At 37.2% G+C, this 17,358-nt stretch overlaps 1 protein-coding gene across 1 annotated transcript in view; it reads right to left on the bottom strand.

The window, feature by feature from the left end:
* LOC136853020 (calcium-activated chloride channel regulator 1-like) overlaps positions 1–17,072 on the bottom strand; it is a 531,777-nt gene extending 514,705 nt beyond the window's left edge. Inside the window, exons 1-2 of the mRNA XM_067128177.1 lie at positions 16,851–17,072; positions 16,219–16,516 (exon numbers count right to left, since the gene is read on the bottom strand). Coding sequence (XP_066984278.1) covers positions 16,219–16,327 — 109 coding nt within the window. The 5' untranslated portion in view covers positions 16,328–16,516; positions 16,851–17,072. The remainder of the gene's footprint in view (positions 1–16,218; positions 16,517–16,850) is intronic.
* Positions 17,073–17,358: the final 286 nt, after the last annotated feature.

The raw sequence follows: 17,358 nt of genomic DNA, 5'->3' as shown, positions 1-17,358 counted from the left end.
CCTGTCATCTACAAACCTTTTTACTGCTGTTGCAAATTTGAAATTTCTCACTCTTTCAGTTTTTCTTTTACATATCATATATACAGTATTGTACAAACAGTTCATCTCTCAAACGTTAACCTTTCTTTATGTGCATTTAAGATCCACATTTCAATTCCATTATGGAAAACTGGCTTCCATAGTCATTCCTTGCCTCTTTGTTTCACCTATTCTGTAGCTCATCTCCTTTTCCATCCTACCATTATTCAGTATAATTACTTATTCTGTAACTCATCTCCTTTTCCATCCTACCATTATTCAGTATAATTACTCATAAATACCTATACTCGTATGAATCAACAGCTTCCAGTCTCCCACGATGCACATCATTTTTCGTTTTTCCTTCCTGGTTTCCATTTACCACTAAAACCTGGCTCTTGCTTCCATTTTCTCTCAGCTTTCTCCTCTTGCAAACACTTTCAAATTCTTTCACCAGCTTCTGCAATTTCTCTTCACTGTCCCCAGTCAGTTCTGCATCATCTGCAAACAGCAGCCATTCCACACTGCCTGCGCAATCCATTCTCTTAACCCAAAATTCGGATCTACATCTACTGTCCTTTCTCTGACTTTTCACTTCACTCCATCCATAAAGATATCAAGCAACCAAGGAAGTACCATACACCCTGTTCCAAACACATTTTTACACCATGTCATTCCCTCTCCCACATACAAATTCTAACGCACATTTTTCTTCAATAATAAATACGTTTTATCCTTCAAAACAACTTACCCTTAACACCGTCAAATTTGTCTGTATCCGGTCTTTATTAAACTTACTCTTGATCCTTTTTATGCAATATACACCTTTTTAACTTTACTTTGAAACTTCTCATTTAATTGTTTTATAATAAGCCCTGGATCCACAAATTCTTTTGTGTCTAGCCCATACTGTTCTATAAACCCTTCTGACACCTGCCTTACACAAGACTAAATCCTACCATACACCTTCCATGCTATAATAAACAATGTTATGTCAAATAATTCTTACGGTCTCTTCAATCACACTTACCCTTAGATAAAACAATTCTTCACCAGTTACTTTGGAACATTTCCATAATTCATGTCCATAAACCACGTTCTGTGTACTATTTTCTTCCTCTTTCTTTCACACACACAAGCAGACACACAAAAGAGAACATTCGAAAAGAGAGAGAGAGAGAGAGAGAGAGAGAGAGAGAGAGAGAGAGAGAGAGAGAGAGAGAGAGAAAACAGCCTTGGCAACAGTGGGCCTGGAGACACGATTTCCACCCCAGCGTTACAACACAAAAACAGGAAAAAATTTGTCTCCCTATCCTAAACCAACGACCATCCGCCCGTTGCTTGAAAAGAAAAAAAGAAATAAAACCCGGAAAAATAGAAACTACAAAACAGACGGGTTGGCCATGATCATGCAAATAAAGTACACCATTTTCATACATCTCGTAAGACAAGTAAAATGCGACGGTGGACTTCCATTAAGCATGCATAATGCAGTGGTTACCTTCTATTATTGCGCCTGAGACGGATTACTGTGCTCAGCCGTTGCAAAAGTTGAAGACTTTTCTCTATGGCATTCGTGTTAATTTTATTTACGGACTGGAACTGGTATGCAATCAAATACCTCACGCATCGATTACAAAGTTCTGTTTCGAAAACGATTATAAAAAGAGATAATGATTAACCATTTAATACATGAAGGAATATGCAAAACGCACCTTCTTCAACGAAAAACAAAACAGCAGTCTTTCCACATTGAAATGTATAGTACGTTCAGCACGTTTCCTAGAACATCATGTTATGACATCTTGAAATGTAATGCAGTATGTCAATATTATTCACCGGGTTATTAGCTACCACAATGGAGCTGGATAAAAACCCTATATGCCAAAACTCCCTGCTTTCCATCTCATTCCTCGGCACAACGACAACAACACAATATTTTCTGATCAGTTAATGAGGTAAAAGTCGACAATAGCTGCCAGTTTAACCACCTGGTTTCAAACTCAAAATTACACTTACGCCACCACGGATTTTTAGTTAGGAGACAACAAGATTTCAAACAATATGTACCTTTGAAACTGAATGTTGTCTTTGGTTAAATGCAAATACAATAGTATTCTAGGCCAGCAAACTTCCTGTATTTCAAAATTCTTTTTTGGAGGCAAATAAGCTCAAGGTCTTTTTATAACAGATGACTTTGAGAAAATAAAAAAAAGGAATTTTTACATATAGTACATGGGCTTAACGTTCGCGTTTACATTGCAGCTGTTCCACCTTGAAGAAATAGACATTAGTTCGATGTTAAACAAATTTCTTGCCCACCAGGCAACGAGAGTATACTGCAGCTCCTCAAAATAGCCAAGTAGGTCTAACACGAAAAGGTATTCAGAATAAAATAAAATAATACAATATTATAAATAAAAAAAAAAACAAGACGTTTTCAACAAAACAAAGTCGCTCTCACTAAGCAGACACGATCTCCAACAAGCTCAAGGAACGCAAGCAACTTTCAAAAACCAAAAGCCATTTAAATAAAGCGCACAGTAGTTCTACCTCAACAAGCAAACAGCGTCCTCGTCTTCATACCACAAACAAGAGAGCAGTCACGCAGCAAATCAAGTGACCCTCGACAAAGCATTACTGCAAACTAGTTGCTCACAAACCTAATCGTATTTCCTATGGATTATGAACAATTTACTTGAGTTTATGTACATGGCAGATTCCTTTCGATTAAGAGCCTAATATATCCAAAAATGAGGATGGAGAAAATTCACAAAAAAATAAGTGTTGAGGATAAGAACATTCACAAAAATGTTGTCGATAGAGAAAATTCTCAATAAAAATGTTGAGGATAGATAGATAGGAGTAAATAGTTATGAGAAATCTAAAGCAATATTTAGCTAACCATACCCTTTAAGGAGTAAAATAAAGATTAAAGCGAAATAAATCTGCAACTGTCTAATTCAACCCTAAATCCTGTCTAAAATATATTCCACTCCGTGTTCATTCTTCTCATGGCTTAAATAAAATTGTCTTGCGTCTTTCTGAATCCAAACACCTACCCAGCGAGGCTGGTTTTCCGCCTAAATGCAAGCATTTCCAAACCATCACTCACAATCTCATGTATCGGTACTCGAATCAGTTTTGTTTCGCTTGAACAACTATTGCTCACGAACGGAATGGCTCCAAACTTTTTCCGGCGCTTTCTTAGGAAAAAAAAAAAACTTCACTTCGGCAGCCACACGAATTAGTTTTTTTATTGATAGGATTCCAAAATGTATGATCTACAGAAATCCAAAACTTAAATGGATACAATCACACAACTTTGATGACAAAAACACATAAACTGGCATTAATTACTATTCATCGTTTGACATAAGTTATTTAAGAAACATCCTTTCCATTGTTTATCGCCCTCACAGACACGAATTCCCCATTTCTACTTCAGAACTGAATCGCAACAGTCGGAATGCCTGGAATCACAAAAAAGAAGCTCACCAAATATATCTCTAGAGACTGAGAATACAGAAGAAAAATCATTTGAGCGCGACGCAAGGAATAAGGGAATCGTTTATGATAACGGGAGCAAGTCCCCCTCCTTCTGCAGAGTGACAGCTTCCGAGAGGATAACATTATGATAATATGGGCGGCGTTTTACACAGAGACGACGCAAACAACCCCAAAATAATGATAACCATTGCAGGAATATAACGAGCGCATCGCTCTGCATTATGTGACAATTTATCATTACAAAATAAAAATCTCAGGACCTGGAAACCCAGCCACGTCCCAAAATCTTACAAAGATTACTAAACAGATGCATTAATATTCCGCCGTGCTTCATAATCTATTCTGAAACGAAGCACAGCAAAATAAATGTGCTCACGTTCCTCAGGGTATAGAATTAACATTTCTGGTTACAATGAATACAAATTCGCTCCCTTCTCACAAAAGTTATCTATGGTGGTCTCGGTTTTATGATTATGTGTACTTGAATTTATATATAAAAATACTTCCTTATGCACATTAAACATTAAAAATTGACTCACTTTTCCTTGATACATAATACTGTGTTATAACAAAGTGAACATAGTTATAAATAAATATATATATAAATATATATATACATACATACATATATATATATATATATACAGTATATATATATATATATATATATATATATATATATATATATATATATATATATATATATATATATGTATGTATGTATATATATATATATATATATTTATATATATATATATATAAATATATATATACATACATACATATATATATATATATATATATATATATATATATATATATATATATATATATGTCAGGTGACCTTTAGTCAAATACTGTAAGCAATTTGCTTAAAAAGAAAGTAGTTACGATCTCAGTTCACCTGTACAGTTCAACGCATGGAGACAAAACTGTTACAATTTACCCTGGAATAACTGTTAAGGAGTCCACCCGAAATGATTGAAGTTGAACTGGCTGTGAATTAAATCAGTTGCAACTTATCTTTAACTCACTCACAACTGATTTGAAATAACTTAAACTTGAATAATTTGAACAATTACCGTTTCCACTGAACTTGGGAAACAAGTGATTGTGAGGCATCTCAGTCGCAAAAGGATGTTGAAGCAACTGAGAGGCAAATGGTCTTGAAACGCAGTTGCAACTGAGGAGCGATCGAAATGTTGTTTTGAGATATACGACCGCCAGTAAATTCACCTGTAACTGATCGATAACTATAACTCACTCTGTGGCAACCGAGCTGACCATGACCAACTGACCGCGTCCAGACTCAGTGACGAAGGTCTAACAGAAATACAAGTGACCAAAATTTAACCAAAATGACACAACCATACACATTTAATGCGAATTTTGTTCAACTAAATAATACAAAGTTCGTCCACTACAGGTCTCACTTTGAGGTCTCAAATTATGACAGTTTCGAGAGGATCAAACACATCGCATTGAGTACAATTAAAAAAATAAAATAAATCACGATCTAGTCTTTTATTTTATAATGTTGGAACGTTTATGGAACTTGTTAATCCAAATAAAAAGCACGAGGCGCATGGCACTCTACACACGCAAAGGCCTCAGTTTAATCACCGGACAATCTGCGTCAGCTTTGCACCTTTTTGCTTCTGCTTCCGTTTGACACCAGAAAAATCCCGGCTTAGAGGACAGAGAACACATCATGTTCGCTGGTTCATTAATTTTGTCGATATAAAACTTGCATAAAACTCGCGATACTGCGCAATTTACCACCAGCGTACTAAGCATACAGACCATATATATAAAATTTATTCACCAGCGATGCATTAGGCAACAGACCATGCATATCAGCTTCTATTTTGCAAATAACATTACAGGTAAGGACTAAATGCTTTCTGGCGCTGTCTCAGATTACTTATGTTCAGCTATCAATTATTTCAGAACAAGAATATATTGTCTTTGAAATACGATATAGTACTAAGGTATTCTATCGTACTTCAAAGACAATACATTCTTGTCCCGTAAGATTTTCCTATCACGAATTTTTCATAGATCTTACCAACTAAAGTAAAACAACTAAGTTATGGAAGTACAGTGAACACGAAGAAGCCTTTCAACTTATATGGTAAGCGGTCAGTTGGGTGAACAACCACACATCAGAGGGACAGGCCAGCAGCTGGCGCCTTAACCGCTTATCTAGGGGTTTGGGAATGGGCAATTGAGGGGTAAGAGATTTGTATAGTTACAGCAGGTGAACGGAAGAGCCACAAAAAAGGTAATGGAAAATGAAAATTTCAATTGCCTTATATATAAACAGGAATCAAAAGAGTTACTTAGAGCCTGACAGCATATCTGAATCTTATTGTAAATATACATTAAACGACTGCAATAAAAAAAATGCCAAAAGGATCTTCAGCTGTGCTTCGTCTTATCATGGAATCTCTGTACATGTTATTGGCCAATAAACTGATCGTCTAGAATAACCCAAAAATAAATTTTCAGCATATATAATACATTTTATGTGTATATATATTATATATATTTATATATATATAATATTAATTATGTATATGTATATATATACTTATGTATATCATATGTACATATCTACATATTATATATTTATAATATTTATACATTTATATCTTATATTTATATATATATATATATATATATATATATATATATATATATATATATATATATATATATATATATATATATATATATACATATATATATATAATGTATATAAAGTGCATCCGATAGACAGGCAGAAACCTAGACGGTCAGAGGACGACAGATAAATAAGTACACAGACCATTCTGTTATGGTAAAGACACTTATTTTCTAGCTAAGCTACACCAGAATCATTGGGTCCCCAGCCATTAATTTGTGGGCGACCACAGAGAGAGAGAGAGAGAGAGAGAGAGAGAGAGAGAGAGAGAGAGAGAGAGAGAGAGAGAGAGCCCACGCGCCCTGAACCGACTATTGGGGCCTAAGGGATACCACACAGGGAGCCAGAAGATAGCGCAGGACAATATATCTAATGATTACAATTGCCATTCCATTATCTCCACCCAAAAAAGAGAAGGGTGAGAGAGAAATTTCAGTAAAGGAAATGGTATTTCTTATAGGTAAGTCACAGTATTAAGCAGAAGGACAGATATGGAAACTGGAAGAATTAGAAGGCGAGTAACAACTAGAATAGAATAAAACAGAATATAGAATTTAGGCCATAGACCAAGGGCTGGGACCTATGAGGTCATCAGCGCTGAAACTGAAATTGACAGTACAAAGGCTTGAAAGTTATAACTGGAGGAAGACCTTGCAGTTGCACTATGAATCAACTGTTAGGAGAAGGTGATAAGTAAGATGGAAACTACATATATGATGAGTGACTGTGGAGAAAGGAAAGATCAGTTACCATTCTTACTGTGCATGCCTTAAGAGTTCAATTTTTCCATTAAAAAAAAGTCAGAGTTGCGCAAAAGTTGTGTAAAGGTTCAGCCTACAAAACTCAAGACTTAAATATGCCTGAATTTATTTCCTGATTATATAGCTGGACTGAAAAAAACACTTCAAATCATACTTTGCTCGTATTAAGGACATATAATAACTCTCTGAGTCGGCGTCAGTGACCCTGGTCGAGTAGCTCCAGGTAACTTGCTTTCAACTGATCTCTCTTTGAGGAGGAATAAGGAAGTAGGCTATACGTCTTTGGCATTAGACATTAATCACCCCTGGATATTCTATTAATAATAGCTGCTCTAAATTTAAATTTTCTTCTCAATTTACGAAGAAGCCAAAAACTCGCCCTTGAAGAAATACTATACCATTATATTCAAGAATATACCATTATATTCTATATACTATACCATTATATTCAACCATTCTGATTCTATATAATGCATTTATTTCCGACATAAATATTTGAAACGAGAAATAAGAAAAATACCGAATTTCTCTTTTTTCTTTTAGTGCTAATACTTCGGGGAAGAAAGACGATACGAGTATCAAATGCATTTAAGAAAATTTACCTCCTTTAAAGCAGTCAACATTCCTGGGAGGAGAGACGATACATAACTTCCGGTAAGAGTCAGCTCCTTTAGCATTACAAGGAGCTGATAGCGCAATGATTGCATCATTATTCTTGCAGAATGGAAGGCTATTCGGCCAATGTTCTCTTCGGAGGGAGACTATTTCTTCCCTTATGAGGCCGGCGAGCTTCGTTCGATACACACCGGCGGATTTTTGTTTTAACCGGATTTTCGTCGCCCTCTTCCTCGGTGAAACGCTCTTCGGATTCATTTCTCGGGCCGGGCTTCTAAAATGATGCTACATTGAAAAGAAAAATACGACAGCTTCCACTGAACTTATTATCGTTTTTAATATCTGTTAATATAAAGTTTGAGTTACTGTTCAAAAGTGAACACAGTGTTCTTAATTTGATCTTTTCCTCAGTCCTATTTGCTTAAATATTTATATGTGGGGCAGGGGGCTGGCAAAGACTTCTAAGGCCAAGTTCGTAGCTCGTTTATGCTCTAAAGGAAAAGCTATTGTAAGAATAATGGTAATACTCTCTGTAGGAGAGTACAAGGAGAAAAGGGAATTGGACTAGCTTCTAACTCCTTATGTAAACAACTCACTTTATAAGGGAAAGGTACCACCTACTAAAGTCGCCCTTCAGTGGTTAAAGGCGGATGGTAGGGGGTAGTAATCACGAAATTTTATTCAGTCTGATTTCATATAGAAATTTAAGGGAAATATATGCGTCATTTTTGTTTTTGCTTTTGCTCTTCTTGAGATATTATATACAGTACAACCTTTGGTCTTTATCTACAAAAGCATATATTTATCAAATTTCTATTGAAAGCTTAGACATCGAGTTTATTTTATTAGCAGTTTATAAGGCTTCAAAAATACTGATATTTGGCATTCCGCCCTAAACTAGTATTATCTGGAAAAAAGCGCGTTACGCTGTGTAACTTGAAAACGTAACTTGCTACGATTCTCAAAAAAAAAATTGTTAGCAAAATGAGAACAGTTCACATTTTTAAGATAAATGGCTTTCAAGCTCATAAGAGTATATATATATATATATATATATATATATATATATGTATATATATATATATATATACATATATATAATATATGTATATATATATATAATATATATATATATAATGTATATATATACATATATATATGTATGTATGTATATATATATATATATATATATATATATATATATATATATATATATATATATATTATATATTATATATATAAACACAATCCTCGACCACATGTGCTGTTCACAAGCAACCCCACCACAAACCCAAGGGAAGCATGCACAAAAGAAGCACCATTTTACTCCCACAAAGGAGAATTATTCTGTCCAGTAGACTAATACACACACAAACAAAGCCTACTCCAACATCTCTAAAAACATAACAGACACCTCACACGTCTCGAACTGTCGACCTAACCGCTCAACGTCTCCTCGCTGCTGGGAGAAAGGGAGCGGTATACGCTACCGAGGTCTAAGCGATGTCAGGCAGGGCAGCCGATCGAGACTACGGTCTACCCCAAAGCCAAATCAAAGTCCTTCAAAGAAGGTATCGTTCTTACCCCATACAAAAATGGGAAAAAAAGCACGTTCAAAGAAGAAGAAGAAGAAGAAGATGGTGTAGCTATGGGTCTCCCCCAAGGCGTTCTTATAGCGAACACGTAGCCCATATGGCCAGTTTAAAGGACACCGTAATCAGTAACCATGAAAAACCTGAAATCTATGCAAGATACACTGACGACATTTTCACCACAATAAACAACAAACAAAATACACAGACACTGCAAGGCATCTTTACAGAAAAATCCGTGCTGAATTTTACCACAGAGCTCAGCGTAGACCAAAAACTACCATTCTGAGACGTACTAGCAAACACAGGAACAAGCAAATATGACACGGAGGTATAGATAAAGGCAACGAACGTCGGGCGATGCTTTAATGGGAGAGGTGAGTACCCCAGGGTACATGAACGGTCAGCAGTCCGATCACATGGGCGATGGGCCTTCACCCACTGTAGCACGTGGAAAGCGACACACGCGGAGCTGGACGGAATACAACAGCTGTTCACAAACAACGGATTTGAAGATAACATGATACAATCAGAAATACGTAGGTTTATTTTACCATTTCTACCAACAAAACAACGCAAGAGACCAACACGACAAGAAGACAGGACAACAGATAACAATATATTAACAAACTAATTTTAACAACGAATACAACAACAAGAGCAACATAATCAAGAAAATTATAAAGAAGGGAGTCAAGCCACGAGCCCCCTACACTGACACAAACATATTGGTATACTGTAAGCCTAGCCAACTAGCATCCCTTGTAACGAAAAATAGCACCTCTGGACCCACGCCGAAGGAGATGACTACCAATGTTGTTTATGAATTTATTTGCCCCGAGCAGGAATGCAGACCTTCCAGTGAAAACAACATCGGTAGGACATCAACTACACTTAGACGTAGATTAATTGTGCACAGAAACACGGGAGCCATCTTTCACCACTACACAGAAAAGCACGACAAGAAACCATCGTTACAAGAACTGATAGACAGCACCATAATAAAATACAAACGCCATACAGATCGGGACTAGACAATAACAGAGGCTGTGTGTATAACAACATGCAACCCGACCCTTAACGCCCAGAGGGAAGGAGAGAGGGCCCTATCCTCTTAAGGACCCGGGTACAGGAGACAGGGTCAAGGTCATCGCCAAAACAAGCCCCACCCAAACACCACAGACGAAGAAATGAATAATTTTATTAGTAATATCAGTAGGAATACAATGCACAACTCACACAAAAATGTACTTGCACCATGAATAATATATTATGTAAATATAATGTAAGTAATTAACCAACCCCTAGTAAATTAAGCATTGTAAAGAAAAGTAATAGCAACCACCCATAATGCCAAACTGCCGTCCTCTTGGAGCTATAAATAGAACGGAGGATGTTTCTATGCATCAATTCTTGACTGAAAAGCCTGGGCACAGGCGAAACGGAACCGTAGCAAATGGAATCAATTGAAACCACACCCCGATTGTGTCCTTATCCAGAATTTTGAAGAAAGATTAAAATCTGAAGTGAGAAAATATGAAAAAGTTAGTACCAAAGAAGTCAATGCCACAAAGGTGACCGCCTACAAAAAAAAAAAAAAAATATATATATATATATATATATATATATATATATATATATATATATATATATATATATATATATATATATATATATATATATATAAATATATGACCCTGTCATAATCATGTGAATCAGTTCACTTAAAATAAACACTGACTGAGACGGCACTCAACCTTCAGCAGTTGTTCCATCCCATGCAACTACTATATTCACAGAGACTCTCTGTGAGGAGCAGCTTTCACGATTCCTATTTTGTTACATTCAATTATTTCTTCCTATTCTTTCCTCCGTTATCATCTTTATTCCTTTATTTCATGTCGCCCTAAGGGTTGCCCATTCGACCATAACATTCCCGAGTATTAACACGCACAAAATCCTTCATTTGAAGGTACTTTGCACCAGACCATAGTTAAAAGAGAAGTAAGACTTTCCGACAAATTCTTACATGAGCAGAAGCCATTTATCACAGCAAGGAGACAAGTACTGTCCATTTTACCTGTAATCTAAGAATGACTACTAAGAAGCAGTATAATATCAACTACATACTTCGGACACGATGGCAATACAAATCAAGTGTTTCTGACACACCTAAACAGTTCAACAATGAACCCTTTCAGAAAATTCTCTAGAAAAACATAAGAATATCCTTTAGAATTTTCTATTCGCAAGCCTGATTACAGTTATAAGTAACTTCTCAAGACGTTTTCTCGTTCTCATTGTTAAATCTAGATTTTGGGGTGATGACTATTATCTTCAGTCGCTTCCTTCGTTATATATCATCTCCGGATTTCATTGCTCCTTAATTTCAATGGTTTTGAAATTATTCAAAATTATAGGCCATTAAAAATAAATCGGCATAAATAATAGGTAATAGTTACTTTCTTTTCTTTCTCAGTTCAGTTAAATGTAAGGTCTCGCACCAAGGTTCATTTCACTGACCAATTTTTGTAATACGAAAAGAACTAATTTGATCTGACATATAAATACTCTTGATTTAGAAGAAGAAATGTGGAGAAAAAGTGGGTATAACATTTACGAAAAAGTAAAAAATAGACAAAGGATTAGCTTCGAAAGACGAAGTAGGTACTCAAAGGGTTTTCAGAAAGGAGACGGAGTAATTGGTTAACAGGGTACATATGGGGGAGGTAGATCCATAACACATCCGGGGTGGAGAAGAGAGAAATAGTACGCAAAAAGGTGTCCCATAAGAGAAAGAGGACATTGGATTTACAGAGGGACATAAGTTTAGTCATGAGCCAAACAGTAACCATCTCTCTCCAGAGAGAAAAAAGTATATCTTAGTTTAACCAGACCACTGAGCTGATTAACAGCTCTCCTAGAGAGGGCTGGCCCGAAGGATTAGACTTATTTTACGTGGCTAAGAACCAACTGGTTACCTAGCAACGGGACCTACAGCTTATTATGGAATCCGAACCACATGATACCGAGAAATTAATTTTCTATCACCAGAAATAAATTCCTCTAATTCTTCATTGGCCGGCCGAAGATTCGAACTCGGGCCCAGCAGTGTGCTAGTCGAGAACTATACCGACCTGTCCAACGAAGAACTTAAAAGGTGATCAGTGTGCACTAAGGTGGAGAAAAATGGAGAGTTAAGTAATATGTCTAGATGAGAAACTAAAGAAAGACTTGATATACTGGTATTCAATGGGACACTTTGGGAGAAAATGAACATTGGTTATAATGTGAAGAAGAGTAAAGGGATATGATAATCAAACATTATCCTATGGAACACTAAAGTGAAATATAGTAAAAGGGTTGTATAAGGTTCAAGGGTGACCAGCACAGAGTAAAAGGGAGATGCAGAAGGACATTCACTCAAAAGTATACCTTAGTTTAACCAGACCACTGAGCTGATTAACAGCTCTCCTAGAGAGGGCTGGCCCGAAGGATTAGATTTATTTGGCGTGGCTAAGAACCAACTGGTTACCTAGCAACGGGACCTACAGCTTATAGTGGAATCTGAACTACATTATGACGAGAAATGAATTTCTATCACCAGAAATAAATTCCTCTAATTCTTCATTGGCCGGTCGGAGAGTCGAACGCTGGGCCAGCAGCGTGCTAGCTGAGAGCTCTACCCACCCTCCAACGAAGAACTTGACATTTACTCAAAACGTATTTATGAACAGCTCCGGGAGTAGGGGGTGGGGGCAAAGGCAGAGGCTAATCAAAGAGAAGACATATGGGAAATATGGCAAGAGGGTATCGACCGGGGCCACTGAAAGATGAGGCGGGCGGAAGCAGAACTGCAAGAGAGGAGGAGATAGATTAGGTAAAAAGGGGAACCAAAGGAGGGGAAAATAATCTTCGAATCCTGGCGTGGCATGGCCAATGTTGTCTTCCTTAGCTAAGAGGAGTACGACACTTCACTTAAATGGATTTCCCCAGCGGCTTCCTAAGAACGCCAGCGTCTGCCATTTGTCACAATTTGATCTGATGAAATGAAGAAATATTCTCTCTCTCTCTCTCTCTCTCTCTCTCTCTCTCTCTCTCTCTCTCTCTCTCTCTCTCTCTCATTCACCAAACATACTTGCCGTCTTTTGTATACTTTTACGAAGTCTTGCCCCTAGCGATTACTTACCACGTTTACAATTGGCGATTTTCTTGAGAAATTTGTCATTCTAAACGGTCATATAAGTATACATTTATCAGGATCAAATTTTTCTTCTTACTGAATGCTTAACAGTAAGTGCCGTGCAAAATATCAATTACAACAAGGAGTGATATCCTAAATTTTTTTTATTGTACTACATTTTAAAGAAGCAATTAAGTTTACGAACAGAAACGTTTGAGATGTTTTGGTTCTAAATCTCACGAAGTCCATTACTTATGCTAGATCACGGTGTCTGATAAATAATGGAGAGGTAAATGATACGTGCTGTCAATCAGAAGTTCAGAAAGATTAGCCTTGGTCAGTTACGAAAAATACTCCCTGTATATTAGCCACGCAATAGCTTTATAAGGTCTGTTCGTTATTGGGGAGCTCGGAGTTTATTCATTTGCAAGTTTTACGATCTCCTAGTAACTTTTAGAACATTACACAGCAAAGCACAATATTAAAGTATTTGGTGTTCTTCTTTCTTGTTAACGTCTTTCGATTTTTCTCAGGCTTAGGCCGCAGCCTATTCGGCGTTACATGACAAAACTACTCTTCAATGACCTTTCCATGGGCAGACTGCCAAATCATCCAATATCTTGCCAGCAGCATTACTAATAAATTTGCAACACGGTAAGACGAAAGTGAAATGGCTACTCGAATTAAATAAAAACCATTTATCGTTTTTTATTGCTGAAAGTGCAGCCACACACAAGTCAACCTAACTTAACCGATTAGTGAATGCGGGGTTAATCTTGCAAAGCCACAATACAATAATTACCATGCGAATAAACTATGAACAGGTGCTAACACTGTTAAGTTTTAGGCAGCAGCTGCTTTACGCAGCCGTGCCTCCACACAATAAAAGAGCCATTAATTTTCCAAAAACTTAATTAACACGAATTTAACACGTTAAATGATATGAAGAAAAACCTTCCACATTAATTTTCCGGTGTACCAGAATTGCAACGAGGAAACTATGACCTGTGAAAATAGTATTATAAAAAACGAGGTCACAAACACCAGAAATAATTACGTTAGATCATCCCTTAATTAGGTTCTCCAGTGTGCTGAATTTATCTGTCCGATTCACGTGGTTCTACCGACGTATTTTACTGACACCAACAAAAACGGAATGCTAAAAGATGATGATGGCGGTAATAGAAGTGAAAGTGTCAGTACAAAATAGTACAACCAATACTTGCTGCATTAAAAAATATTCCAACAACAACATTAATAATGATAATCCTTTCTTTAAAAATTCTATCACAAGAAAAGGACCACGCTTAAATGAACAAACAAACAACTGTTTCACAACAATTTACATTAAACTGGAGACAATCTATTGCCAAATTGCTCTAAAAGATTCCGTGACCGAAAATTAAAAAGAAATAATAAAAAAACTGACTCATTTTCACCTCCAACATACGCTCTTTTAAGCGCGATCAACATATAAGTAAATGAATGTCCACATATAACCCAATCCTCGCTGAAACTTGATACTTAAATGATAAAAAGCTGCTGAGTCAAAATAAACCAGAACCAGGAAAAGGAATTGGAATACAGAATTTAGGCCGAAGACCAAGTCCTGGGACCTATGAGGTCATTCAGCGCTGGAAGGGAAATTGAGAGTAGAAAGGTTTGAAAGGTGTAATAGGAGGAAATCCTCGCAACTGCACTATGAAACAATTGTTAGGAGAGGGTGGATAGCAAGATAAAAGAAAGAGAATATGAACGGAGGTACAGTCAAACGAAATGAAAGGGGTTGCAACGAAATCGCCGAACAGAGCACTCCCTGGATCACTTGTTCAAACAGAGTATCAGGGGAAGCGACGACCTGCCTTCTGTACGCAAATAAGGGTGCCTCTACATCTCAGCAAAACATGTCATAAACACACATCGACAACTTATCTCATACATATCACAAACAGGTAGAAAACAAATCAACGACCGTAAGTGGAGAACGCTGGATAATCGTATGAAGCAGGTTAGGCCTACCAAAACGTCGCTGACTTGCATTCAACCTGTTTGTGATGTGTGTCATAGGTTGCTGACTCGCATTTAAGACAAGTTTTTCTACAGTGTACACATCCTACGGAAGCAGTATTTGAAACAGTATGAAAAAAAAAAAAAATACACGGAGGTCTCCTAGCAGACAGCTGAAAGATCGTAAAAAGGTTGGACGGGATCTCCCTAAAGACCTTTTCTAAAACCTTCGAGAGAGGAGTCAAATCACGAGGCACTCGAAATACGGGACCATTACTCTGAACAAGAGTACAAACGCATACGACAAAGGTTTAATGGTTGGAGTGCATAAATATCATCGAAAGTCACTATCCAACAATTCTGGAAAAGCTCTATTCATTTTAGCTGCGAGTTTTTCACATAATAAAATGAAGTATTGTGAACTTCTGAAATGTCGAAAAAATAAAAGATTGTAGAGTATAAATGCAATAGACATTCATACACACATGTCGCTCTCACTGGTCGATTGCGTAGGCCCATCGATCGATCGCCTTTCGTGACGCACCAGGTCAAGTAGGAAACAGCACCACAGGTTAGGATATGTATATATATATATATATATATATATATATATATATATATATATATATATATATATATATATATATATATATATATATATGTGTGTGTGTGTGTGTGTGTTGGCGTGCAAGGCTATATAACTACAGATTTCCACGGGGAGTCACGTTGCGATCCAAATTCCCAAAATTGCGGAATATATGAAAACAACCAACAAACGAATATCAGCCTTTTCCTCGTCGCCCTTCGCAGCTCAGAGTCCGAATGAAGAACAAGGCGAGAACTAACCTGGATCCCCGAGAGAGTCGGACAGATTCCTGTCGGAGAAATATTCGTGGGTGATGTAAATAGTCCTTCCGGGTTTTCCGCAGCCGCCCACTTGTAGAGTCCACGGCATGTGGACGTACACGGGGTGTGGGCGACCGATGGTGATGGCTGGCTGGAAGATGGGCGGAGCGGTGGTGTTGAAGTGCCTGGGGCAGCGGGAGGAAGACCAGTGAGCCGGGAGGACCACAGTGACGGTCCTGAAGAAGGCTCTCTGACGGGTTGCCCTGTACAGCACGCTCGATGCGCGGCCTAACACTTCCTGTAGGGGGAAAAGAGAAAAGGCCTATTAACGTTTAATCAATAATAAGAATCTAAAATACTGGTAAAAGGACATGTCACATCTGATTTTGTATTGCAGGAATTCAGAATTCAGCTTGCATACCCATAACCAAATATATCGATAGTCCAAATCCTTTCAAAAATTTGTTTGGCAAAATTTGTTTGATGTTTTGGGACCAAACATTATGGTCGTTCACTATGAACACATGAATTCCTAAATAAAACAAGTTATATAATTCTTTACAGGATCTGACAACAGGCCTGGGCGGTCATGAAAGCAATGTTAGTTGAGTAATTTTTAAAAATTTACTTACAATGACAGTTCGGGTGTCATAAGAAAGGTTTATTCTCTCTAGTTACAATTTTCTAGATTTTTTTTTAAATGGTCACTTTGCTCTGTATCAGGGAGATATCATAATAATACCAATTAAAGAAGACTCTTGCTCGCCCTTCCTGATTCTAAATTACAGACGTAAGCAACATCGAGGATCTCGAATTGAGACTTGTAAGCACTAACACACACACAATTAACCTGAAAGGTAGAGAAAAAAGGTTTGCTGTGATTTCGGTTTGCCGGCCGACAGCTGCTGCGTGGTGAAGTCCTCGAGTTGCCCGGTAGGAAATTTCATCGACTAATCCCAAAACCGTAGACAAGCATCGAAGAACAGCATTCACTGATGACTTTCTCCCATTAATGTTAACAGTGCTAATGAAAAAAATAAATCAATAAAACGGTTTCGTACTGCTGTGTTCTGATATTGGAATGGAATATGTATGTTGGCTCAGCACCAAAAGCTGGAGCCCAGGGTGGAAAGAGTTTGT

This window comes from Macrobrachium rosenbergii, chromosome 3 (assembly GCF_040412425.1).
Source record: "Macrobrachium rosenbergii isolate ZJJX-2024 chromosome 3, ASM4041242v1, whole genome shotgun sequence".
In the NCBI taxonomy this organism is placed as follows: Eukaryota; Metazoa; Arthropoda; class Malacostraca; order Decapoda; family Palaemonidae; genus Macrobrachium; species Macrobrachium rosenbergii.
The sequence above is the reverse complement of the archived record's forward strand: the minus strand, read 5'-3'. Positions and strand labels throughout refer to the sequence as shown.